Raw genomic sequence first — 27,222 nt, 5'->3', positions numbered from 1 at the left:
CCACGGCCAAAATAACTGTCAAAATGACCCATGTTGAAAACTAATCCCTTCTATACAACTCCAAAGTCCAATGTGTTGCTGCTTCATTGTCCAATGCTATTATGCTAATGTCTTTGGTGTTGTTTTCATGTGCAACGCCACGGTCCCTGGCGTTGCTTGGCACTGCACAACTAGTTGTTGGTGTCGGCCAAGGTAGCAACGCTACGACCCATGGTGTTACGGTGTGGTAGAAGGTAGCAACGCCATGAACCATGGTGTTACGTATTGTGACGGCAATGCCAACTCGTTGGTGTTGCTAAAAGGGGTTAGATCGTGTTAAAGTTTCCAATAGAGGTCATCTCATGCTGAACTTTCCAAAAAGGGTTAAAACAGTGATTTTGACTGCATAGTGCATGCTTTTAGAAGAGCAAATTCCCAATATGATATCGACAATGCCTTTTATTTTCTTTGGCCCTCAAGGAGCTGCTCATGAATCAGCGCAGCACAAGGCCAAGGCCACACGGGACAAACAACGCAATATGTTGGTAGCGCCTACAGCTATATATCATGGAAGGTGTGAAGGAGCTTATTAGGGAAGAACGGAGCTGAAGCTGGTAAAGATTAGTCATACTCAAAAAATAGGTTGCAGATTTCTTAGCTATACATTCGAGGAGGGAGCATTCAACCGACTTGTGGTTGCAGAATTGTAACACTGTTAACTGATCAATAAAGTTCCCGATCTTTCACCCGCAAAAAAAAAAAAAAGAGCTCCCGATCTTTGCAACAACAACAAAAAGGGCCAGGGCCACACGGGACAGCCTCTATGCTGATAAAGAAATGCTCACGTGAATCATGTAATTCCAGTATAGCTTGGTGACTGAACACAACACCGTCTACTTCACACAGATTGCTTTTGTGTTTAGTACAAAAAAAGAATGCCATACCCACAAAATATAGAAAGCCGGATCATGGGCACAGCCATATAACGATATTACAACATCTCTAGGCCAGCACAAGATTCATCGAAGGGAAATAAACTTCTGGTTTCATGGGTGCATCGTGATGATGATGGTATTCACTTGGCCATCCATCTCATCAGAGAGATATGGCATAACATCAGGTTCAGAAACATCAGTGACACAGCGCCCCACTCACAAGAGCAGGTAAACACACCACCAACCAGACCAACACACAAGCCCAATATAACCAAACACACAGCAAACCCACACATACCCCTCACTCCAAACAACAGCAATGGACAGCATGAGAGGCCCTGAGGGGCACCCCTGATAGCCCACCATTCAGTCATGCACCCAAGCAAGCAAAAAGAGTACCTGCGCTTTCTGTCCGCAGCAAACACTTGTCGGTTTTTACCCTAGATAACAGAGTGCAGCCCAAGGGCGGCATCAAGTACAGTAACATATTATTTGGACATTATTGTTTCGCGAAAAGGTAAAAATAAACAAACATAACTGCTAGCCCTGGAAGTCTTGAACAAGAAACGCGACGAGGATCAGTTCCCTAGCTAATTTCCGTCCAAAGTCGTCGGCACATACTACTAAACAGGTCACCGGATGGATACACATAGGTGGGGGCAATGACACAGGCAGCAGAAAACCCTTGCTGGCAGCAAACCCTTGGCTTGGCGTTTCCACCACGACGGAGCAGCTGCAACACCCTGCAGCAGAAAAACAAACGGTCGTAAAATCACGTGAAAAAACAAGGAGAAACAGGTGTCATCATGCTGAAAATGATTTCTAGAGGACGCTTACTTCATTCAGAGCAATGCCGACCTCGAAAGATCGACAATGCATATGTACATGGCGCACAGCGGCCAACCTGCTTTCACCTTTTGTACAAGACCTTGATATCCTGCCGCATCGCTTTGTTGTCCAGCAGCTCGTCTTCACAGTCATCGATATCGACTTTGTTCAGCCGGAAGTCGTCCGACGTGCAGTGCTGCTCACTCCATTCAAACCACAGCTTCGGTATGACTTCTTTCTTGAATGCGGTTTGATGGAAGCTTTCCTCTTGAGAGTCGGCGGCCACGAGCCTGTACACGAACACTTTCTTCTGCTGCCCAGGCCTGAAAGCCCGCCCGATTGCTTGACGAGTAACAGAGGGGTTCAAGTGAACATCTAGAATGACAACTCTTGATGCGCCCACGAGGGAGATGCCCTCCCCGCACGCCCTGATAGAGCCAAACAGAACTTTTGCATCAGCAGAGTTGTTAAACTGGTCCATGGCCAGTTCTCTCTCTTCTTGACTAGTATCGCCATTGATCACAAAGATCTCCTTCCCTACATTCCAGCCCCTTGTCTTCACCAATAGCCTCTCCAAAAATTTCATGGGTAGTATGTACTGACCAAAAGCAAGCACCTTCTCTCCTGCAGAATTCGCAAGCGCCAGGATGTTAGTGAAAAACCTGGCCTTCACACCATCTGTCACGTTGATAGACTCGACCAAACTATCAATGCTTGCATCTGTCAGGTTGATAGCCCTATCTGCAGCGTCAACTTCTGACATTCCTGACAGACAAGGATGCATGTACACTGCAGTTCCTACGGCGCTTCGTTTGAACTTCTCATAGGATTCCAACTTATGAACGATTTCTTTCTGCTTGGGACTGAGTTTCAAGAAGACGCTGAAGTCTAATAGGCCAGGTAGTTCATCTAAGATGTCACCCTTGTAGTAATGAAGCACATCTTTTGTTAGTTCTCTGAGACTTCTAATGACATGTGCTTTTCTCGTGAAGTTATCATCATGCAGCAGGGTCTCTTCTATTGACTCAGTGAATGCATTATCAGCAGCCCCTTTTGAAATTCTGCCACCTGATATTGCTACTTGACTCATTATACGTTTAACAATAGGACGAGATGAGTCCGACTTGAGAAACTTTGGGCGCACAAGGTTCAAGATGTTGAACACTTCACTGACATGATTCTGGAAAAGTGTACCAGATAGGACCACCTTACGTGGAGTTAGAACTCTGCTCAATGATTCTAGCACATCAGTCTCCCGATTCCTAGGTGTATGGCCCTCATCCATTATAAGTAGGCTAGGGACCTTAAGCAACATGTCCCGGCACGCAGCTGCGACGTTGCCACCACCATCACTGCAAACGATCTGAGAAAACTGCTTGTATCCAAGAAATAGGATGCTCAGTTTGGCTTGCCAAGATTTGAGGATTTCCAACTGCTCTGCTCTCTTCTCAGCCTTGACAGAATAAAAGTCATACAGTGGTATATCCTCCACTTGCCACCGTTGAAACTCCCTCTTCCATGTACCTAATATGCCTTTAGGAAGTATAACAAGGGGCCTTGAAGAGGGGTACTTTGCCAAGAAGCTCTGAATGAAACTAATCAGCATAAATGTTTTCCCCGAACCAGGGGCATGAGCTAGAATGCAACCTCCTGGTTTTTCAGAGACTAGATTCTTCACCAGAAAGTGGAAACCTGCCAATTGATGTGCTCTCATTTGCTTTGCATGTCTTGGATGAATGGCAACGTCTAAAGCCATGAGTTCTTCAGTGACTCTAACATCACCAATGACAATGTCATCAGAATCCTTTGAGCGTGTTTCACTGAAATATGATCTTGACCTTGATGGCTGACAAGAGGTAAACATAATGTCAATTTATTGTTCCAATCATACATTTGAATTTCACGATTGCCATGTAAAACATTAGAAATAATGATGGATATCTAAGTTTCATGTTTGTTGCTAAATCCATCTCTTGTGCAATGTTCCACAGTTAAATCATCTATTTAGTATATACCGAAGGCACAGTATAGAAAATAGAAATGTAGACTAGAAATTCAAACAAAAATGCAAAACATCAAACCATTTGTCAAACAGATCAGCTTATTATATCCATTGGATTTTATAATTCGTTCTGACAGACATGGCTTCTCCAGCAAACGAAATGCCAAACAAAGACAATACGTGCAGCATTCATGACATTTGTGAAAAATTATAAATTATAATGCAGAGCAGTTCATACTGAAGATCAGAAAATAACAGCTATGTGTGCTATACTAGAAAAGTTTCTTCATGGGGGAAATATAAGAATGATCAAAATAATAGCCCATGAGGTGCATCATCTGGCTGTGTGGCATGATCAAATGTGTACATTTTGTCGGTTAAGATGGTATGGACTGATTCTCAGATATGGTAGGCATATTGTGCCCGCTTAGGTGGTTGGCTTTTACAAAACAATGTCTTTGTTCAAAACAATGTAAAATGAAATAAAAAATGTATCTCAAAGCAGATTCAGCACACTAAAAATGATGCATGTGTGTGCTCGCAGGTCACTTTGCTAGTTGCTAAAAAGGATACTTGGTAAGAACTTCCCAAAAAACTAAACCATGCATGTAGAGAACGATTTACATTGCTAAACAAGCTCGGAGTTAGAGAAGCATCACTTATCTTAAATGAATAACATACCTTTTTCCATTGATAATCAAATATCATGTCAGCCCTTCTCACAATCATACCACAGACGCGGCATACATGGCCCAGGTCTTCATGAATCCGTATGTCATGACTGCAGCCATTGTCCACCTCCTTTTCACCCACTTCTTTCTCACTGTCTGCCTCTTCAGGTGTGTCAAGCTGGCCAATAAATATAACTAAATTATTATGGCAAACAACACAAATGAAGATTGACAAGTTAACTAAAAAATGAGGTAATGCATATTTCTCTTACACTGCTTGCCAGCTATTTAGCTGAGCTCATTTAACCAGGTAATCTGCCCCCTCACCTATTCTCGAACCGTTTATATCTACCCCCAACCCCCAGACCTAGCTGTTCTGTTCACCGGTATAGCACAGTTGAACCGTGGATGCCACGTAGGGAGCACCACATGAGTCCTGTTGGGTGAACGGGTGGATGGTGTGTTTGTGTGTGTGTGTGTGGGGGGGGGGGGGGGGGGGGGGGGGCTATGTGGATTTTACCCTTGTGCAAAGCAGTTCAATTTTCAGGTAAAATAATGACAAAGCATACATTTATAAGCAGAACTATTAATTTACAATATGATAGATTTCAAAATGGTACAGCAACAAAAATCATGTCTGTGATTACAATTTGTACCTTAGAGCTTTCCAGAGCCAGTGAGTACTCATTCCAGAAACCATCGAGACCATCACTTTCATTCTCTGGTTTATCCTCTTCCTCCATAGGCTCATCTTCCTCTGCAGGATTGTAAGTTTCTGAGGGCAAATCAAATACTGGTGCACTCGCTTCATCTTTGCCTTTTCTTTTTCTTTTTCTTGGCCCAGCTTCAGCATCTCCGTCTGTCTGGGAACTTGGGTCATATTTCCGTTGTTTTCTCTCCTTAGGAAGAGCAGGGAAAACAAGTGTTTCTGCCATTTTCTCCGCATAGCTTGCAACCTACATTGAGCAGGAAGAGTTATGGCTAGAAGATGAAAACTTTCAGCTTTGAATTGGAACAGATTCAGTAAATATCAAACATTTGTACTCCATTGTTCAGCTATTTGTGAAACTAAGATGCATTAAACAATTAGATTGATGAACATCAAGAAAACACTGAAGACAAAGATAGCATATTCACAGTGCCCTTCAGAGATGCCAATGTGCAGTGCAACTTTGATACCATAGATTAGCTTGTCGGTACAAGCATGTAGAGCAAAACAACAATACAGTGTGTAGAAGTAAAAGTTCGGTAAAACAAATTGCAAGTGAAGAAGTACATACAGCCAGATCATGCATACGTTCCTCCTCAGGTCTTTTCTGCAATACAACTCTCTCAAACTGAACTGATGGTTGATAGTGGGGTAAATGATACTGATTCATTAAAGTTGCACTTTGACCATATGGAACAATATGACTGTTTTGGTCATTTACGTCGGCAATTCCTTGGGTTGCCACACATGCTGTGAGAGTACCAGCCTGTTCTGATGGTATCAGCTGCTTGTTTTTCTCAGATGAGAGCTGTTTGTTCTTCTCAGGTGTCAGTTGTTTGTATGCTGCCATGCTTTCATCTTCATTGTCCGAATCAAGAATTATTAGCACTTCACTGTTTTTCTGTTCTGTGTGCTCGACAGAGCTATTAATCATATTAGCTTCAGCACTCGCCACATAACTCTGAGTGGGCTTACGCAGAGTAGAAAGGAAATTCATAAATTCGAGCTTTCGAGCATGCATACTTTCCCAGTCCTTGGTAACACTGCCAAATCCCCAATTGCCAACCATCTTTGCACTAGGAAGTGAAAGGCCACTGATGGGGTCAGAAGGCTTCCTTTTTCTGTGGTAATATATGCCTACAAAGTACAAAGATAGATGATTGATTACTTATCATACAAGAGAGAGGAAATAAATTGGTGTCAGCAATATTCATCTGCTATTCTGTATAAGTCGCATGCAAGGTGGACAAGAAATTGTAGGATGCGTACAAGGAAATTATAATTAAAAGCACAGACACTTTCATGTGGATAACTACAATAATCATAAAATGCAGTGACCATTATGCAGTTGCCAACCCGCCACTTATTTAACACAAGCATAGTAAGCGATGAACAAATAGGCACTATTATTCATCACTCATACGTTTACACTGAAAAAAAGAGTGATGCGTTGGAGGAGCTAGGTATCAATCAAATTAAGATAGAGCTGATGATCAAACCCAGGCTGGCTAGCCCAACATCCATGGTGCTGACCGGTCAACCTTTGGGTGACTTCTTTCTCATAGGTTCCTTACTTTTGGCACGGATCTCTGAATTTCACTCGATACAATCCGATTCAACAGTAATGAAACTTACTCCCTCCATTCCTGAAAGCATGGCGCACATCTTCTGGCACTAAGACCAAAACAGGAGCAGGCCGTGGAAATTTTCGTTGATCTGGACTCCTTCGCCCCTGCTAATCTCACCACACTTGCCTCTAATTTCCCTCCTACACAAGCTTGAGCTCCTTGGTCTCCACCAGTGTTGATACTGCCAGCTAGCCGTACAAAGGATTGCGCGCGAGCATCCCACGCCTGCCCCACGCAAACTCCCTCCCACACCATGCAACCCTCGTCGCGCTGCTGGTTCTCATGCATGGCCCAGGCACTGGCTACACGTTGCATTATGGCACTGATTAAAAACATTGCTTCACCGCAAATTTGAGTATTGAAATTTCCATGAAAATGGAGGGAAGGAATTTGAAGGGAGGGATTAGATGTTTCACTGAAATATTTTGAGTATGAGCGCCAATTTGATTATACAAGTCCAATTTTGTAGTTAACCTATAAAAACAACCTTCCCAAACACCATGGTCACCACTCTCTTCTCCAATCTTCCATGGACCTAAACCATGGAGCTTTGACTAAGAGTGTTCCACCCCCTTAATTCTCTTCCAACTCTGTTTATGATGATTCTTTATGGACCTAGACCATGGAGCTTGGCACTCACTCCTTTGTCTTTGCTGAATGGTCACGCCGGATCGAGACAGTGGCAGTGCCGGCACGAGAACTTCACGCCGGACTTGACCTTGGGCTCGCACGAGCACACTGGCCGAGGTCAATTTCCTTGGCGTTGACAGCCGCCGAGGGTGTACCCAGCTAGGCTTTGCCAGTGGCAGATGCAGAGTGGCCACAAAGGGTGTCAGGTGCCCACACCAACGAGCAAGCTGAGCAGGGTGTCGAGCAAGACGATGAGCATGGATCAAAAAAGGAAGTAGGAAGTAGAAAACTGCAGGAGACGGGGGATAAGTGGAGACTAGGATGCGGGAACGCGTGCCTGTAATCGTGGTGTCATGACAGGAGGGTTCAGAAATTGTGGTGCAAAACTAAGCTTGCACCTTCTTTCACTGAAAAACAGAAGAAGAAAACCTACGCCGTGATTTCAGGAACAGAGGATGCATAAAGCTAATAGCCATACACTAGCAAAAACATCTACAGTATGCATTAGTACAAACTCAGAAACTGTTCTTTGCTTCTAATCATGCTCAGAATGCCCAGCCAAAAGAGCGACTAAAGAAAAGAAAAACATAACAAGGTGAGGCCCCAAATAACCTAAACTTCAATGTCAAATGGATGGATTTAGTGGCAATCAACCTCTCCCCTCACCTTGGCTCTCAAGCCAAACAAAAGAAGTCCAAAAAAACAGCAACTTCAGGCTCCAAACAGGCTTAAAATGGTATTTGCAGAGAACGCTAACTGTAAGCGCACACCATGCCCAAGCAAGAGCTTTTGTACTAAGAGTCAAAATGAGTAACCAAGTGGTAAATTGGGATGCTAACATCATTTCAGCACTCCATAGAAATCATAAGCCTCTTCGAATGACAAATTTTCTTTTTACAAATTATAAGCATACACCATTCTCTATGGTTTGGCACAACAGGGAAGCATCGATTTAGGGTGCATGATACATACAGGAAATGGAAACTGAGTTTCCTAGAGTTGTGTTTCAGTAAACTATTAGTACAGTGGTATTTCTTCCGACTAAAAAACACTGCCAGGAACTTCGCTCGATTCAAGCAGGAGACTGGGACAAAGAGTTGCCATCCAAGAGCAAACTAGTCAACCGAAATATTAAATCCCTTCTATTTATATAAATAAGATATTAAATCCCTTCCGATTTTTGGATTTTTTTGGAATTATATAAATAAGATATTAAATCCCTTTCGTAACTGACCCCTTTTTTGTTGTCCAGACTTGGAGCAAAAGTGATCCCGTGAAAATGGTGGTACGCAATCTTCTCAACCCCGTCCAACCCTGACAGAATCCCGGACCGCCATGAATCCCAATCCACCCAGCCCAACCCCTCTTCCCTACAACGCGAACGCAAATGCAGCACCGGCCCTATTTATGCCGACACGAAACCCCCGCCGGCCGCGCGCGAGGCCAGACCCGATACCACCGGCGTAGGCGTAGCAGAGAACCCGCCACGGTGGGATCACGTCACGTCCAGGCAGAGGAGGAGCGGGGGGAGGATGCTCACCAGAGGGCGCCGCTGGGGGCTCCTCGCCGGGGGCGACGTCCATGGCCGCTGACGGCGGCGAAGCGCGGCGCGGCGCGGTGGTTTTTGGAGCGGGGCGGAGGGGAGGAGGAGAGGACTGGGAAAGCGGCGGGTGGCGCCACTGTCTCCTTGCTCGGCCGCGTTGGTTTCCCCGTTGCATAAAAAGGTTCAGTTGGATGGGGCGCACATTCTGTGACGAGTGTACTGCGCGCCCTGACTTTGGTGGCTGATACGTGGGGCCTGCCACCTGGCGGGTCCACATGTCAGTTACCAACAGTCACTTTCAGTGAGTGAGAATATCTCAGCATAGTTGGATGGTTAGGTGGGTGGTCCATCATGGATTTAACCTCCACCATTACTGTAGGATATTATTTATTGCGAGACGACGTTTTTGTCGACATCCAGATGCCAGCACTGATATCATGGGTTGGAGAGTCGTGTTTTTGTTGGTTTACTGTCTCGTTAATGCGGATTATTCTTTTATTGAAAGACGACGTTTTTGGCTATTTACTGTCTCATTAATGTGGATTTTCTTTTATTGTGAGGCAGCGTTTTGTTGACAGTGAGGTGCCAGTGGTGATTTCATTGATCTTAAATCTCCACGACTCAAATCTCGTGTTTTGACGATTTGATGTCTCGTTAATGCATTTTTTATCACGAGACCACAATGATAATATCAATAGTATTAAAGATCCGCAATTATAGTCTTTAGTAGTCATTGTGTGTGTCTATATGTATTCGGTGTTTCTCAAAAAGGTGCAACAATACTTGGGGAAGGATGGGATGGATGCCATTGCACTTCGTGTGATAAACCATCTCCCACGCACTTATGGTCCTAAGACAACGGTAGGTTTAGATCATAGGTTAAGAAAATGGACTGATCATTAAACCTGTGAGGTTATCAATTTGGGTTTTCACAAGTTGTGTTGCTGATTCGCTAACAATTTTTTTACCATAAAAATATATCGAGCAATAATGTATGCCAATATAATAGTAAAACATGGTTCAATAGCATTGTTTCATTCTCTTACAACAAACGAGTTGGGTGAGATAGTTATAAGGCCTAGGTTGGGCTTCAGCCTACACCTTAGGTGACCTAGGTCTTAAACTCTATCTCTTGGGTCTTTGGTTCTGGTATTTTCCAGTAAGATCATTTGTTGTGCCATCGGTTCACCATTTCACTTTCAGATTGTTTACCATAAAATAATATATATTAAGAAAAAACATGTCAATATAACTGTAATACATGGTCAAATAGCATTTCTTCCTTTTTGGTGCGGAGCACCCTGGGGTCATCACCATGGACTTGGCTCCATTCATCAAGGGAGACACACATCACATATACTAAGGGGATTTTTATCATTTATGCGTGTCTACTTGGTGCTCTCTTGGATGGTATACTACTTCACCCCTCTCATGCACGTATGGGTTTGAGGAGAGCTTCACGTGTATCGAGGAGTGCAAGCACAAGAGGACGACAACCAACCAAGAGGGGAGTGTGGAAGCGGCAATGGAACAAGATGCAGGCACTGCAAGTCAGTGATCAAACGTCCAACCACTAGTCCAGGCATCCGGTCAGAGTCAAGAGAGCAAATCGTCTAGCTGGACATCCCCCACCAGGCCACACATCTGGCACATGGAGCGCGTCCCCACGGAGACCAGACACTAGAGCCTACTCGAACATCCGAATGTCAGTTCGGACATCCGACCCTTCATTACCTGAAAATCCGGGCATCCGGCCCCTTCGTGCGTGTAGTTTTGGGCCAAAAGCTCGTGTGCCCCTTTCCCACTTACCCCTTTGTGGAATAGCCTATATGTACCTCTCTCAACCTCCTTTATAGGTTACCTAAGATTAGAACTCCAACCATAGAGCTTAGCTCATGTACCTCCCCTTTGTGGGATATATCCCCTCTTACAAGAACAAGAACTCCTAATGGGAGAAGAACCATCCGTGGTTACCAATGCCTCCTAATGGGAGAAGGATTCCCTATGTGAATCATCAAAACCCATATCTCATAGAGATTTGATGAACTACGTACCTTTGTATCTTTTCCTTTATTGTTGTTGAATGCTTGAGATTCATCCCTTTGCCTTGTGATTTGAGTGCTTGTGTGTGGATCTTGTCCAATAAGGTGTTCCTCTTATGTGTTCCCCCTTGTGTTGTTCGTGATTTCTCCCTAATTCACCTCCGATTCGTGAAGATCGGGAAAACTAGGGTTTGGCCCTACATCATTTGCTATCATGAGCAAGGTTGTCATGAATTGGAACCCCTTCCCCTCACTTGTATAGCCTAATTTTATTGCGTTCTTGCCAATTTTGAAAATCCACACAAAAAATAGACATACCAATTTTTGAGTGATTTGTTGTTCTAGTAAAAAATTTGTTGGATTTGATCCACCTTCCCTTGGGTTTCCTAGCCCCATTTTTTATTTCCCGCATTAATTTTGAACTCAAAATCTCACAATACCACCCCAAAGTTGAGTTTCACGGCTCAAATCCCGATCTGGATCTGGCAGCTCGGACATCCAACCTTTGCCAGGATGGGACATTGGCGAAAATGGGCATTGAGGTCTCGCGATAGTCGATGGAGATATCGGAGGCATAGAACCACCTATGTTCCCACAACTCCGACTAATCGGAGGTCGCCAGCTCAAAATAGTCAGAGTCTAGGCATGGGCAGATTACTGCTTTGCTGCATGAAGGGACCTTGCACTCCTTCAGGCGAGGGACTACTTCGAAGAAAAATCTGAAGAGGTGAAAATGGGGAAGGGTCCCAAGAAAGCACTCGCAAAGAGTCACGAAGCACGACAAATGGAGCACCCTGCTTGGGGCCAAGCGATGCAGCTACAAACCATAGTAGGTCAACATCCCGCGGGTGAAAGAGCTCAAGTGGAATCACAGTAAATAAAAGCCTCATGAACCACCAAATTCTAGAGTAAATGGGTGAGGGACTTCATCCATGCGGGGAGGCGCCATCCAGGGCATGTAGGACTTCTTCGGCAACCAACATATCTCCACCAGTCGCTCCAGATCGTCCCTCCGCCCGGCCATCACCGGAAGGAACTATGGGAGAAGCCATCAAGTTTTCACTGCCAATGGGCACTCTGAGCGGCTAATGGCAACCAAGATAAGGCTATCTTGAAGAAGAAGAAGAAGAAGAATGAGCGGATTAAAACAATGCTCTCTGCTCCCAAATTATAGCGGAGAGGCTCTCAAATCTTGCCCACTACAGTAACGGCATGCGAAGCACCGGCGATGGGCCGACTCGTGTTGGTCATGGACCGCCTTAACGACAAACTTGGGCCCTAGAAGGCTCGGGCGTGACCTAACCCGACAAATTCCTCGAGTCATGACGCTCGCGATCCCCGCCGGGCTCAGGGGCTACAGATGGGGCCAAGACCCGAGGGTGGCTAACCAAGTCGGATCAAGTGAAGGAGTGGGCCAAATCCGCAGGGGGGTCCCGCAAGGAGGAAGGAGGAACCAACCTTGTGCCAATTTTCTCCCCAAGACAAGAAGGGCAGCGGCCTAGATCACATCTCCCCTATAAAACTGCTGGGGGACGTAGTATTTCAAAAAAAAAATCCTACGACCACGCAAGATCTATCTAGGAGATGCATAACAATGAGAGGGGAGAGTGTGTCTACGTACCCTCGTAGACCGAAAGCGGAAGCGTTTAAGTAACGCGGTTGATGTAGTCGAACGTCTTCGCGATCCAACCGATCAAGTACCTAACGCACGGCACCTCCGCGATCTGCACACGTTCAGCTCGGTGACGTCCCTCGAACTCTAGATCTAGCTGAGGCAGAGGGAGAGTTTCGTCAGCACGACGGCGTGTTGACGGTGATGATGAAGTTACCAACGCATGGCTTCGCCTAAGCACTACGACAACATGACCGAGGTAGAAATCTATGGAGGGGGGCACCGCACACGGCTAAGAAATCAACTTGTGTGTCTATGATACGTCTCCAACGTATCTATAATTTTTGATTGCTCCATGCTATATTATCTACTATTTTGGACTATATTGGGCTTTATTTTCCACTTTTATATTATTTTTGGGACTAACCTATTAACCGGAGGCCCAGCCCAGAATTGCTGTTTTTTTTCCTATTTCAGTGTTTCGGATAAACGGAATATCAAACGGAGTCCAAAAGGAATAAAATCTTCGGGAACGTGATTTTCTCACCAAACGTGATCCAGGAGACTTGGACCCTGCTTCAAGGAACAAAAGAGGTGGTCACGAGGGTGGGGGCGCCCCCCTAGGGCGTGCCCCTGCCTCATGGGCCCCTCGTTGCTCCTCCGGTGTACTTCCTCCTCCTATATATACACACGTACCCCCAAACGATCAGAACAAGAGCCAAAAACCTAATTCCACCGCCGCAACTTTCTGTATCCACGAGATCCTATCTTGGGGCCCATTCCGGAGCTCTGCTGGAAGAGGGCCGTCATCACGGAGGGCTTCTACATCATCATAGCCTCTCCGATGAAGTGTGAGCAGTTTACCTCAGACCTTCGGGTCCATAGTTAGTAGCTAGATGGCTTCTTCTCTCACTTTGAATCTCAATACAAAGTTCTCCCCCTCTCTTGTGGAGATCTATTCGATGTAATCTTCTTTTTGCGGTGTGTTTGTTGAGACCGATGAATTGTGGGTTTATGATCAAGTCTATCTATGAATAATATTTGAATCTTCTCTGAATTCTTTTATGTATGATTGGTTATCTTTGCAAGTCTCTTCGAATTATTCATTTGGTTTGGCCAACTAGATTGGTAGTTCTTGCCATGGGAGAAGTGCTTAGCTTTGGGTTCGATCTTGCGGTGTCCTTACCCAGTGACAGAAGGGGCAGCAAGGCACGTATTGTATCATTGCCATCGAGGATAACAAGATGGGGTTTATTTCATATTGCATGAATTTATCTCTCTACATCATGTCATCTTGCTTAAGGCGTTACTCTGTTTTTAACTTAATACTCTAGATGCATGCTGGATAGCGGTCGATGAGTGGAGTAATAGTAGTAGATGCAGAATCGTTTCGATCTACTTGTCACGGACGTGATGCCTATATACATGATCATGCCTAGATATTCTCATAACTATGCTCAATTCTGTCAATTGCTCAACAGTAATTTGTTCACCCACCGTAGAATACTTATGCTCTTGAGAGAAGCCACGAGTGAAACCTATGGCCCCCGGGTCTATTCTCATCATATCAATCTCCATTACTTTAATCTTGCTTTGCTTTTACTTTTTACTTTGCATCTTTATACCAAAAATACCAAAAATATTATATCTATCAGATCTCACTCTCGTAAGTGACCGTGAAGGGCTTGACAACCCCTAATCGCGTTGGTTGCGAGTAGCTATAGCTTTGTGCAGGTATGAGGGACTTGAGCGTGGGCTCCTACTAGATTGATACCTTGGATTCTCAAAAATTGAGGGAGATACTTATGCTACTCTGCTGCATCATCCCTTCCTCTTCGGGGAAAACCAACGCAAGCTCAAGATGTAGCAGTCTATGGGGTGCCCCCCTCCCCCGTATATAAAGGAGTGGAGGAGGGGGAGGGACGGCCTCCTAGGGCGCGCCCCAAGGGGGGATTCCTACTCCTACTAGGAGTAGGTTTCCCCCCTTTCCTAGTCCAACTAGGAGGGGGAAGGAAGGGAAGAGGGAGAGAAGGAAAGAGGGGCCGCCCCCCAAACCCTACTCCAATTCAAATTGGGCCTAGGGGGCGCGTGCCACACCTGGCCGCCTCCTCTTCTCTTCCACCGTGGCCCATCAAGGCCCATTAACTCCCCGGGGGGTACCGGTAACCCCCCGGTACTCCGGTAAATACCCGATACACCTCGGAACCATTCTGGTGTCCGAATATAGTCATCCAATATATCAATCTTTATGTCTCGACCATTTCGAGACTCCTCGTCATGTCCATGATCTTATCCGGGACTCCGAACTACCTTCGGTACATCAAAACACATAAACTCATAATACCGATCGTCATCGAACGTTAAGCGTGCGGACCCTATGGGTTCGAGAACTATGTAGGCATGACCAAGACTTATCTCCGGTCAATAACCAATAGTGGAACCTGGATGCTCATATTGGTTCCTACATATTCTACGAAGATCTTTACCGGTCAAACCGCATAACAACATACGTTTGTTCCCTTTGTCATCGGTATGTTACTTGCCCAAGATTCGATCGTCGGTATCATCATACCTAGTTCAATCTCGTTACCGGCAAGTCTCTTTACTCGTTCCGTAATGCATCATCCCATAACTAACTCATTAGTCACATTGCTTGCAATGCTTATAGTGATGTGCATTACCGAGAGGGCCCAGAGATACCTCTCCGACAATCGGAGTGACAAATCCTAATCTCGATCTATGCCAACTCAACAAACACCATCGAAGACACCTGTAGAGCATCTTTATAATCACCCAGTTATGTTGTGACGTTTGATAGCACACTAAGTGTTCCCCCGGTATTCGGGAGTTGCATAATCTCATAGTCATAGGAACATGTATAAGTTATGAAGAAAGCAATAGCAATAAGCTAAACGATCAAAGTGTTAAGCTAACAGATGGGTCAGGTCAATCACATCATTCTCTAATGATGTGATCCCATTCATCAAATGACAACTCGTGTCTATGGCTAGGAAACTTAACTGTCTTTGATTAACGAGCTAGTCAAGTAGAGGTATACTAGTGACACTCTGTTTGTCTATGTATTCACACATGTACTAAGTTTCCGGTTAATACAATTATAGCATGAATAATAAACATTTATCATGATATAAGGAAATATAAACAACAACTTTATTATTGCCTCTAGGGCATATTTCCTTCAGTCTCCCACTTGCACTAGAGTCAATAATCTAGATTACACAGTAATGATTCTAACACCCATGGAGTCTTGGTGTTGATCATGTTTTGCTCATGAGAGAGGCTTAGTCAAAGGGTCTGCAACATTCAGATCCGTATGTATCTTGCAAATCTCTATGTCTCCCTTCTTGACTTGATCACGGATGGAATTGAAGCGTCTCTTGATGTGCTTGGTTCTCTTGTGAAATCTGGATTCCTTTGCCAGGGCAATTGCACCAGTATTGTCACAAAAGATTTTCATTGGACCCGATGCACTAGGTAAGACACCTAGATCAGATATGAACTCCTTCATCCAGACTCCTTCATTTGCTGCTTCCGAAGCAGCTATGTACTCCGCTTCACACGTAGATCCCGCCATGACACTTTGCTTGGAACTACACCAACTGACAGCTCCACCATTCAATAAAAATACGTATCCGGTCTGTGACTTAGAGTCATCCGGATCAGTGTCAAAGCTTGCATCGACGTAACCGTTTACGACGAGCTCTTTGTCACCTCCATAAATGAGAAACATATCCTTAGTCCTTTTCAGGTATTTCAAGATGTTCTTGACCGCTGTCCAGTGATCCACTCCTGGATTACTTTGGTACCTCCCTGCTAAACTAATAGCAAGGCACACATCAGGTTTGGTACACAACATTACATACATGATAGAACCTATGGTTGAAGCATAGGGAATGACTTTCTTTTTCTTTCTATCTTCTGCAGTGGTCGGACATTGAGTCTGACTCAACTTCACACCTTGTAATACAGGCAAGAACCCTTTCTTTGCTTGATCCATTTTGAACTTCTTCAAAACTTTATCAAGGTATGTGCTTTGTGAAAGTCCAATTAAGCGTCTTGATCTATCTCTATAGATCTTGATGCCCAATATATAAGCAGCTTCACCGAGGTCTTTCATTGAAAAAATCTTATTCAAGTATCCTTTTATGCTATTTAGAAATTCAGTATCATTTCCAATCAACAATATGTCATCTACATATAATATCAGAAATGCTACAGAGCTCCCACTCACTTTCTTGTAAATACATGATTCTCCAAAAGTCTGTATAAAATCATATGCTTTGATCACACTATCAAAGCATCTATTCCAACTCCGAGATGCTTGCACCAGTCCATAAAATGGATCTCTGGAGCTTACACACTTTGTTAGCACCTTTTGGATCGACAAAACCTTCTAGTTGCATCATATACAACTCTTCTTTAAGATATCCATTAAGGAATGCAGTTTTGACATCCATTTGCCAAATTTCATAATCATAAAATACGGCAATTGCTAACATGATTTGGACGGACTTAAGCATCGCTATGGGTGAGAAGGTCTCATCGTAGTCAACTCCTTGAACTTGTCGAAAACCTTTTGCAACAAGTCGAGCTTTGTAGACAGTAATATTACCGCCAGCGTCAGTCTTCTTCTTGAAGATCCATTTATTCTATATGGCTTGCCGATCATCGGGCAAGTCAACCAAAGTCCACACTTTGTTCTCATACATGGATCCCATCTCAGATTTCTTGGCCTCAAGCCATTTTGCGGAATCTGGGCTCATCATCGCTTCCTCATAGTTCGTAGGTTCGTCATGGTCAAGTAACATGACCTCCAGAACAGGATTACCGTACCACTCTGGCGCGGGCCTTACTCTGGTTGACCTACGAGGTTCGGTAGTAACTTGATCAGAAGTTTCATGATCATTATCATTAGCTTCCTCACTGGTGTAGGAATCACTGGAACCGATTTCTGTGATGAACTACTTTCCAATAAGGGAGCAGGTACAGTTACCTCATCAAGTTCTACTTTCCTCCCACTCACTTCTTTCGAGAGAAACTCCTTCTCTAGAAAGGATCCATTCTTAGCAACGAATATCTTGCCTTCGAATCTGTGATAGAAGGTGTACCCAACAGTCTCCTTCGGGTATCCTATGAAGACACATTTCTCCGGTTTGGGTTCAAGCTTATCAAGTTGAAGCTTTTTCACATAAGCATCGCAGCCCCAAACTTTAAGAAATGACAACTTGGGTTTCTTGCCAAACCACAGTTCATATGGTGTCGTCTCAACGGATTTAGATGGTGCCCTATTTAACATGAATGCAGCTGTCTCTAAAGCATAACCCCGAAACGATAGCGGTAAATCAGTAAGAGACATCATAGATCGCACCATATCTAATAAAGTGTTGTTACGACGTTTGTACACACCATTACGCCGTTGTGTTTGGGGTGGCATGAGTTGCGAAACTATTCCACATTGTTTCAAATGAAGACCAAACTCGTAACTCAAATATTCTCCTCCATGATTAGATCGTAGAAACTTCATTTTCTCGTTATGATGATTTTCCACTTCACTCTAAAATTCTTTGAACTTTTCAAATGTTTCAGACTTATGTTTCATCAAGTAGATATACCCATATCTGCTCAAATCATCTGTGAAGGTCAGAAAATAATGATACCCGTCGCGAGCATCGACACTCATTGGACTGCATACATCAGTATATATTATTTCCAACAAGTCTATTGCTCGCTCCATTGTTCTAGAGAACGGAGTCTTAGTCATCTTGCCCATGAGGCATGGTTCGCAAGCATCAAGTGATTCCAAAAGCCCATCAGCATGGAGTTTCTTCATGCGCTTTATACTAATATGACCTAAACGACAGTGCCACAAATAAGTTGCACTATCATTATTAAACTTATATCTTTTGGCTTCAATACTATGAATATGTGTATCACTACTATCAAGATTTAGTAAAAATAGACCACTCATCAAGGGTGCATGACCATAAAAGATATTACTCACATAAATAGAACAACCATTATTCTCTGATTTAAATGAATAACCGTCTCGTATCAAACAAGATCCATATATAATGTCCATGCTTAATGTTGGCACCAAATAATAATTATTCAGGTCTAAAACTAATCCCGAAGGTAGATGTGGAGGTAGCGTGCCGACGTCGATCACATCGACTTGGGAACCATTTCCCACGCGCATCGTCACCTCGTCCTTAGCCAATCTTTGCTTAATCCGTAGCCCCTGTTTCGAGTTGCAAATATTAGCAACAGAACCAGTATGAAATACCCAGGCGCTACTGCGAGCATTAGTAAGGTACACATCAATAACATGTATATCAAATATACCTTTCACTTTGCCATCCTTCTTTTCCCCCAAATAATTGGGGCAGTTCCGCCTCTAGTGACCAATCCCTTTGCTATAGAAGCACTCAGTATCAAGCTTAGTACCAGACTTGGGCTTCTTTACTTGAGCAACAACTTGCTTGCCATTCTTCTTTAAGTTCCCCTTCTCCCCTTTGCCCTTCTTCTTGAAACTGGTGGTCTTGTTGACCATCAACACTTGATGCTCCTTCTTGATTTCTACCTTCGCAGCCTTTAGCATCGCGAAGAGCTCAGGAATTGTCTTATCCATCCCTTGCATATTATAGTTCATCACAAAGCTTTTGTAGCTTGGTGGCAATGATTGACGAACTCTGTCAATGACACTATCAACCGGAAGATTAACTCCCAACTGAGTCAAGTGATTGTGGTACCCAGACACTCTGAGTATATGCTCATTGACAGAACTATTCTCCTCCATTTTGCAGCTGTAGAACTTATTGGAGACTTCATATCTCTCAATCCGGGCATTTGCTTGAAATATTAACTTCAACTCCTGGAACATCTCATATGCTCCATGACATTCAAAACGTCGTTGAAGTCCCGGTTCTAAGCCGTAAAGCATGGCACACTGTACTATCGAGTAGTCATCAGCTTTGCTCTGCCAGGTGTTCATAACATCTGGAGTTGCTCCTGCAACAGGTTTGGCACCTAGCGGTGCTTCCAGGACGTAATTCTTCTGTGCAGCAATGAGGATAATCCTCAAGTTATGGACCCATTCCGTGTAGTTGCTACCATCATCTTTCAACTTAGCTTTCTCTAGGAACGCATTAAAATTCAACGGAACAACAACACGTGCCATTTATCTACAACAACATAGACATGCAAAATACTATCAGGTACTATGTTCATGATAAATTAAAGTTCAATTAATCATATTACTTAAGAACTCACACTTAGATTGACATCCCTCTAATCATCTAAGTGATCACGTGATCCATATCAACTAAACCATGTTCGATCATCATGTGAGATGGAGTAGTTTTCAATGGTGAATATCACTGTGTTGATCATATCTACTATATGATTCACGCTCGACCTTTCGGTCTCAGTGTTCCGAGGCCATATCTGCATATGCTAGGCTCGTCAAGTTTAACCTGAGTATTCTGCGTGTGCAAAACTGGCTTGCACCCGTTGTATGTGAACATAGAGCTTATCACACCTGATCATCACGTGGTGTCTCAGCATGACGAACTATAGCAATGATGCATACTCAGGGAGAACACTTATACCTTGAAATTTAGTGAGAGATCATCTTATAATGCTACCGCCGTACTAAGAAAAATAAGATGCATAAAGGATAAACATCACATGGAATCAATATAATTGATATGATATGGCCATCATCATCTTGTGCCTTTGATCTCCATCTCAAAGCACCATCATGATCACCATCGTCACTGGCTTGATGATGACCCACAAGTATAGGGGATCTATCATAGTCCTTTCGATAAGTATGAGTGTCGAACCCAACGAGGAGCAGAAGGAAATGATAAGTGGTTTTCAGCAAGGTATTCTCTGCAAGCACCGAAATTACAGGTAACAGATAGTTTTGTGATAAGATAATTTGTAACGAGCAACAAGTAACAAAAGTAAATAAAGTGCAGCAAGGTGGGCCAATCCTTTTTGTAGCAAAAGACAAGCTTGGACAAACTCTTATATAGAGAAAAGCGCTCCCGAGGACACATGGGAATTATCGTCAAGCTAGGTTTCATCACGATCATATGATTCACGTTCGGTACTTTGATAATCTGATATGTGGGTGGACCGGTGCTTGGGTGCTGTCCTTACTTGGCCAAGCATCCCACTTATGATTAACCTCTATTGCAAGCATCCACAACTACAACAAAAGTATTAAGGTAAACCTAACCATAGCATGAAACATATGGATCCAAATCAGCCCCTTACGAAGCAACACATAAACTAGGGTTTAAGCTTCTGTCACTCTAGCAACCCATCATCTACTTATTACTTCCCAATGCCTTCCTCTAGGCCCAAATAATGGTGAAGTGTCATGTAGTCGACATTCACATAACACCACTAGAGGAGAGACAACATACATCTCATCAAAATATCGAACGAATACCAAATTCACATGACTACTAATAGCAAGACTTCTCCCATGTCCTCAGGAACAAACGTAACTACTCACAAAGCATATTCATGTTCATAATCAGAGGGGGTATTAATATGCATAAGGATCTGAACATATGATCTTCCACCAAATAAACCAACTAGCATCAACTACAAGGAGTAATCAACACTACTAGTAACCCACAGGTACCAATCCCAGACTTAGAGACAAGAATTGGATACAAGAGATGAACTAGGGTTTGAGAGGAGATGGTGCTGGTGAAGATGTTGATGGAGATTGGACCCCTCCCGATGAGAGGATCGTTGGTGATGACGATGGCGATGATTTCCCCCTCCCGGAGGGAAGTTTCCCCGGCAGAACAGCTCCGCCAGAGCCCTAGATTGGTTCCGCCTCATGGTGGCGGAGTCTCGTCCCGAAAGCTTGCTTATGATTTTTTCCTCAACGAAAGACTCCATATAGCAGAAGATGGGCATCGGAGGGCCACCAGGGGGGCCATGAGGTAGGGGGCGCGCCCAGGGGGTAGGGCGCGCCCCCCACCCTCGTGGGCAGGGTGTGGCCCCCCTCTGGAACTTCTTGCGCTCAGTATTTTTTATATATTCTGAAAATGACTTCCGTGAAGTTTCAGGACTTTTGGAGCTGTGCAGAATAGGTCTCTAATATTTGCTCCTTTTCCAGCCCAGAATCCGAGCTGCCGGCATTCTCCCTCTTTATGTAAACCTTGTAAAATAAGAGAGAATAGGCATAAGTATTGTGACATAATGTGTAATAACAGCCCATAATGCAATAAATATTGATATGAAAGCATGATGCAAAATGGACGTATCAACTCCCCCAAGCTTAGACCTCGCTTGTCCTCAAGCGAAAGCCGAAATCGAAAAATATGTCCACATGTTTAGAGATAGAGGTGTCGATAAAAATAAAATACGGACATGAGGGCATCATGATCATTCTTAGAATAGTAACTTATATAATTCTTGTCATATGATCTCTTATGCTAGAGTAACAATTCAATCACAATTTCAAGTATGAATGGTAAACTTCATTGAACCTAACAAACTATAATCTCAGTCATTGGAGCAATTTCAATTTATCATAACATAGGAAAGAGTCAATATAAGAGCTTTTCAGCAAGTCCACATACTCTACTATCATATAGTCTTCCACAATTGCTAACACTCACGCAATACTTATGGGTATGGAGTTTTAATCGGACACGGAGAAAGATAGGGGCTTATAGTTTTGCCTCCCAATGTTTTACCTCAAGGGTAATGTCAACAATAATAGTTCATGAAAACTCACATCCAATTAGCCATATATACTAGGATCTTTCCAACATGTTGTGCTTGCCAAAAGATAAAATGTAAAAAGGAAGGGTGAAGATCACCATGACTCTCATTCAAGGTAGGAGATAAAAGTAAAAGATAGGCCCTTCGCGGAGGGAAGCAGAGGTTGTCATGCGCTTTTATGGTTGGATGCACAAAATCTTAATGCGAAAGAACGTCACTTTATATTGCCACTTGTGATATTGACCTTTATTATGCAGTCCGTCGCTTTTATTTCTTCCATATCACACGATCGTATAAAGCTTATTTTTTCCCACACTAATAAGCCATACATATTTAGAGGGCAATTTTTATTGCTTGCACCGATGACAACTTACTTGAGGGATCTTACTCAATCCATAGGTAGGTATGGTGGACTCTCATGGCAAAACTGGTGTAAGGGTGTTTGGAAGAACAAGTAGTATCTCTACTTGGTGCAAAGAATTTGGCTAGCATGAGGGGGAAAGGCAAGCTCAATCATGTTGGATGATCCATGACAATATAATTTGTCGGCGTCCTGGGAACGGGGGTCCCCAGACTTGCCTGCTTGCGGCCCGCGGCGTGGCTGAGCCAGCAGGCCGTACGGCCCATCTTCACCAACAAAGCGCCCAAGACCCTTGCGATGGGCCAAGCCTCGCAAGACAGACGATGCAAGACCTCCTCTGGAGTGGCCTAGCTAGGCAGGCTCACAAGGAGCGGAGATATCAAGGCGGGGCGAACCTCACAAGGCTCTCGTGACGTGAGCCGTGACGATCGACACCAGGCGGGCGCCAGCGCGCACAACGTCCTTGTTTCCTCTTTGGTGCAAAGGGGGCAAGCACAGCCGTGGAGTACCGAGGCCTCAGGCAAAGGTTGCCATTTCGGTGCAATAAGACCAAGACCGAGGACTACAAGAGGAGGTCATCGTGGAGCCCAGAACAGCGTCACCACTAGAACTTTGTGCAGGCGAAGACCACTTTTGTCAGGATAGCTTGTACTAGCTGCCCCCCTTCAAATTAGCCCGCCATTGCTGGTTCCCTTCCCGCTCGATATTTGGGAAGAGGACCAGGGCCTCTATAAATAGGACTAGCCGCCATAGTAGAGAGGAGGATCTTAGCTGGAGAGAGACCACCCCCACAAACACAAGCTCACCGAGCACAAGAACGCCTTAACCTCAGGAGGCCGTTCTGCCCTTGTATTGTTCATCATCAGCCCAAGAGGCAATCCACCACCACACCGGAGTAGGGTATTACACCACAACGGTGGTTCGAACCAGTATAAACCCTGTGTCCTTCTGTGTTGTGAGTTCGTCGAGTTCGTCCGCAAGATCCTAGCGAGCTAGAGCGTAGATCGGTTGGAGGGAAAGACTTCGCGCGCACCCCAGTGTTCAAACCTTAAGGGTTTTCCGGAACCCCAACCCCGACATTTGGCGCGCCAGGTAGGGGTGCGCCGTAGCTTCCCTTCCATCAGTTCATCGCTTCGTCGATCCGTCGTCTCCATGTTGGACGCTCGCCGCACTCGAGCTGAGCGTCGGGCCGCGCTCGCCGCCCGCGTCGCTCAGACGGCTCCCGTCGGCGGGCCGCCTCGTCGTTCTCCGTCCGCCGTCGCCAATGCTGCCACTGGCCCGGTGGGAAACGAGCAGCAGGCGTCCTTACAACATCCTTCGGTGTGGCAGGACGGCCGCACCGCTACTCCATCACTCACTCCTGTTGGCTCTTCGTCCCACGCGCACCGCGCTCCCCTGGAGGTGCGGGCTACGCTCATCGCGGCGAACGAGCTCCTACGTTACCGCCCGGTCGATGACATCTACGAGGAGTGGCTCGACCGCGTCGCCGAGATCGTCCGTGCCGCGGGGGGCTCTCTGGCGCCGTCTCACTCTCTGCCTCCCCCTCAGCAGGCCGCAGGCAACGGGGCTCGTGGCGCGCCTCCACCACCTCGACCCCAAGACGGTGCCTTGGCGCCAAGGCGCGCGCCTCCGCGGCGCAATCCGCCACGCCCGGCGCCCGCACATGAAGAAAGGAGCTGCCAAGAAATCCCACGACCGTGAGAAGCTGCACCAGCGCTCCCCGCGCCACCTCGTCAAGACCGCGCGCTGCCTGCAGTGGCACAGCGCGGACCTCGGCAAGACCAAGCTCCGCCCCTAAAGCGGGCCCCGACAACCACAGCAGGCTACTGCGCCTTCACGCCTGAGCTGCGCAGTGTTGCCTGGCCGGGCAAGTTCAAGCCAGATCTGCCTCCTCGGTACGACGGCATCGCTGACCCCGCAGAGTTCCTGCAGCTCTATGAGTTGAGCATCGAAGCGGCCAACGGCGATGAAAAAGTCATGGTGAACTGGTTTCCCATGGCTCTCAAGGATGGGGCCCGCTCCTGGCTCCTGAACCTGCAACACAGCTCGATCTCCTCCTGGGACGAGATGCACGACCGCTTCGTCGCCAACTTCCAGGGCACTCGTGACCGCCCACCGGTCGCGGGCGACCTACGCCGCATCAAGCAACAGCCAGGAGAGACCCTCTAGAAGTACATCCAGCGCTTCAACAGCACCCGCCTCAAGATCCCCAAGGTCACAGACGAGGCCATCATCTCCGCGTTTTTCGACGGCGTCCGCGACGTCAAGATGAAGGAAGAGCTGGCAATTCATGAGGAGCTTTGCACATCTCAGGAGCTGTTCAACCTGGCGACCATGTGCGCAAGAGCTGAGGAGGGGCGCCTCTCTCTCCTTGAGCTGCCAACTGCAGGAGTGGAGGAAAAGAAGGCCAAGGCCAAGGACATGAAGCGCAAAGAGGCAGTAGTACTCGCAGCAGAGCCCGACACCAAGCGAGGCAGAGATCAGCCCGAGTCATCCAAGAACGGCCGCCCATTCTGTGCCTTCCACAACCTGAACACCCACAACACCAGCGACTGTCAAGAGCTCAGAGCCATTCGGGAAGGACGCTTCGGCCGATGCCCCGAGCGCAACGACTGGGGCTACGGCCGCGGAGGAGGACGCGGAGGCGGACGTTGGGACGACCGTGGCCCGCGCCAGGAGTGGCATGACTGGCCTCGTGAGGACCGCTGGCAGGACCAACCTCGCGAGGGTGCCTGGAGGGACCCGCCTCGCGAGGATCGCCCCCAGGGCAACGTTGGTCTTCCCCCGTTGCCGCCGCCAAGGAGGAACGACGACCATCACCAGGACGAGGGGGCTGGGGGCTTCCAGGAGCCGCGCACAGTCGCTTGCATCCTGGGCGGTGCTCAGGCCCCAGCCTCTCAGCGCATCTTCAAGCAGTTCCCTCACGAAGTAAACACGGCGCTCCCCAAGCTCGAGGCCACGCGCCCGCTCCGGTGGTCCCAATGCGCCATCACCTTCAGCTCAGCCGACCAGCTCAAGTGCGCAGCCACCGCTGGCACACTCCCTATGTTGTGCTCCCCAGTCATCAGCAATGTCCAAGTCACCAAGACTCTCATCGACGGCGGCGCAGGGCTCAACGTCCTACCCGCCGACACGTTCGACAACCTCCAAGTGCCTTATGAGCAGCTCCAGCCAACCAAGCCTTTCTCAGGAGTGACTGACGGTTCCACCACACCAATAGGGCAAGTCCGCCTGCCTGTCACCTTCAGGGAGCGCAAGAATTACCGCACCGAGCTCATCGACTTCGACGTCACGCACATCCGTCTGCCGTACAATGCCATCCTCGGGTATCCAGCCCTGGCCAAGTTCATGGCAGTCACTCACCACGGCTACAACGTCCTCAAGATGCCAGGAAGCGGGGGGATCATCATGGTCCCATGTGATGAAAGGGGATGCGGTGTGCTCCCTTGAGCGCGCCTTCCAAGCCGCGACAATCGACAACCCTGACAGCAGAAGTGAAGGCCCTCCGGAGACCATCCCCAAGAAGAAGCTACCACGCCGTGCAGGACCCCAAGAAGATGGCGTCGCATCAGGAGCCTCGACAGGATTGGTGCCTGCTCTAGGGGCGCCTCCCTCCACCGCATAGGAAAGCGCGCCCGGCGCCCTCCTCAGGCAAGGCTCGTGGGCTCTCTTTCTGGAGGGCCTCAGACCTTGCCAATCTCATGAGGAAGGTGCTTGGGCACCACTTGGAAGCGTGCTTCACGGCACGTGTTCCTCAGGAGAGCATGGGGCAAGGAATGCCCACCACCCAGGAGTTCATCACCAAGACCACCCAAGAGCTACAAGACACAAGAGCCATGCGTGGCTACAGCCGCTCACAGAGTGTGGCTCACCACCCAGGCGAGGGTGCTGAGCTGTGCGCCTGCATCGACATCCCAGGGCTCAACAGGGCCGCATCTCAGGAACGCTTCTGGCCATCACACGCGGGCCGCTATGAGGGTCCACCACATAGCTTCGTTCGCATGCCCTTCGGCTTGCCGAGCGTGGCATCGGCCCATCAGCGCAATGTACGGCAAGTCCAGGCGGCTCAGGAGGCCAGGTTCCATGCCGTTCGGGAGGAGATGGCGACGGCCTTCAAGGAACCTCCTGAACCCCCAAAGCCTCCTGAGGCTCAGGGTCCCGATGGCTCATGAGGAGTCATTCCTTCGACGCGTGGCTTCAGCTGCACCAGCTCTACTTCGTCTACAAACCCAGTTCACAGGCTTGGAGCTGCAGCACGTGCCCCGTGGCACCAACAAGGAAGCCGACGACATCGCCAAGAGAGCATCCAAGTGGCAACTGCAGGAGCCCGGCGTCTTCGAAGAGCGGCTCTTCAAGCCGTCAGCTACGCTGCCTCTTTCAAGCATGACTCAGCCTCGGGAGGAGCTCCCTTAGCCCCCGGCCTTGGGAGCCCCAGATTGCGGCCCAACCTCAGGAGTTCGGCTGCTCTTGGTGCTTGAGCCCCAGGAGGAGTGCTGGACCAAGGA

The 27,222-nt window shown here is 46.6% G+C and overlaps 1 protein-coding gene across 1 annotated transcript; it reads right to left on the bottom strand.

Annotated features, from left to right (window-relative positions):
- Nucleotides 1–1,319: 1,319 nt before the first annotated feature.
- Nucleotides 1,320–9,101, bottom strand: LOC125536382 (protein CHROMATIN REMODELING 35-like). Its single transcript, XM_087543499.1, has 6 exons — nucleotides 8,923–9,101; nucleotides 5,696–6,261; nucleotides 5,072–5,371; nucleotides 4,426–4,593; nucleotides 1,752–3,588; nucleotides 1,320–1,657 (listed from the first exon to the last, which is right to left on the bottom strand). The coding sequence occupies exons 1-5, from the start codon at nucleotides 9,098–9,100 to the stop codon at nucleotides 1,825–1,827; spliced, it is 2,976 nt and encodes a 991-aa protein (XP_087399625.1). The 5' UTR covers nucleotide 9,101; the 3' UTR covers nucleotides 1,320–1,657; nucleotides 1,752–1,824.
- Between the last annotated feature and the right edge of the window lie 18,121 nt (nucleotides 9,102–27,222).

This window comes from Triticum urartu, chromosome 2A, assembly GCF_056163025.1.
Source record: "Triticum urartu cultivar PI428250 chromosome 2A, HENAU_Tu73, whole genome shotgun sequence".
NCBI lineage: Eukaryota > Viridiplantae > Streptophyta > Magnoliopsida > Poales > Poaceae > Triticum > Triticum urartu.
The sequence above is the reverse complement of the archived record's forward strand: the minus strand, read 5'-3'. Positions and strand labels throughout refer to the sequence as shown.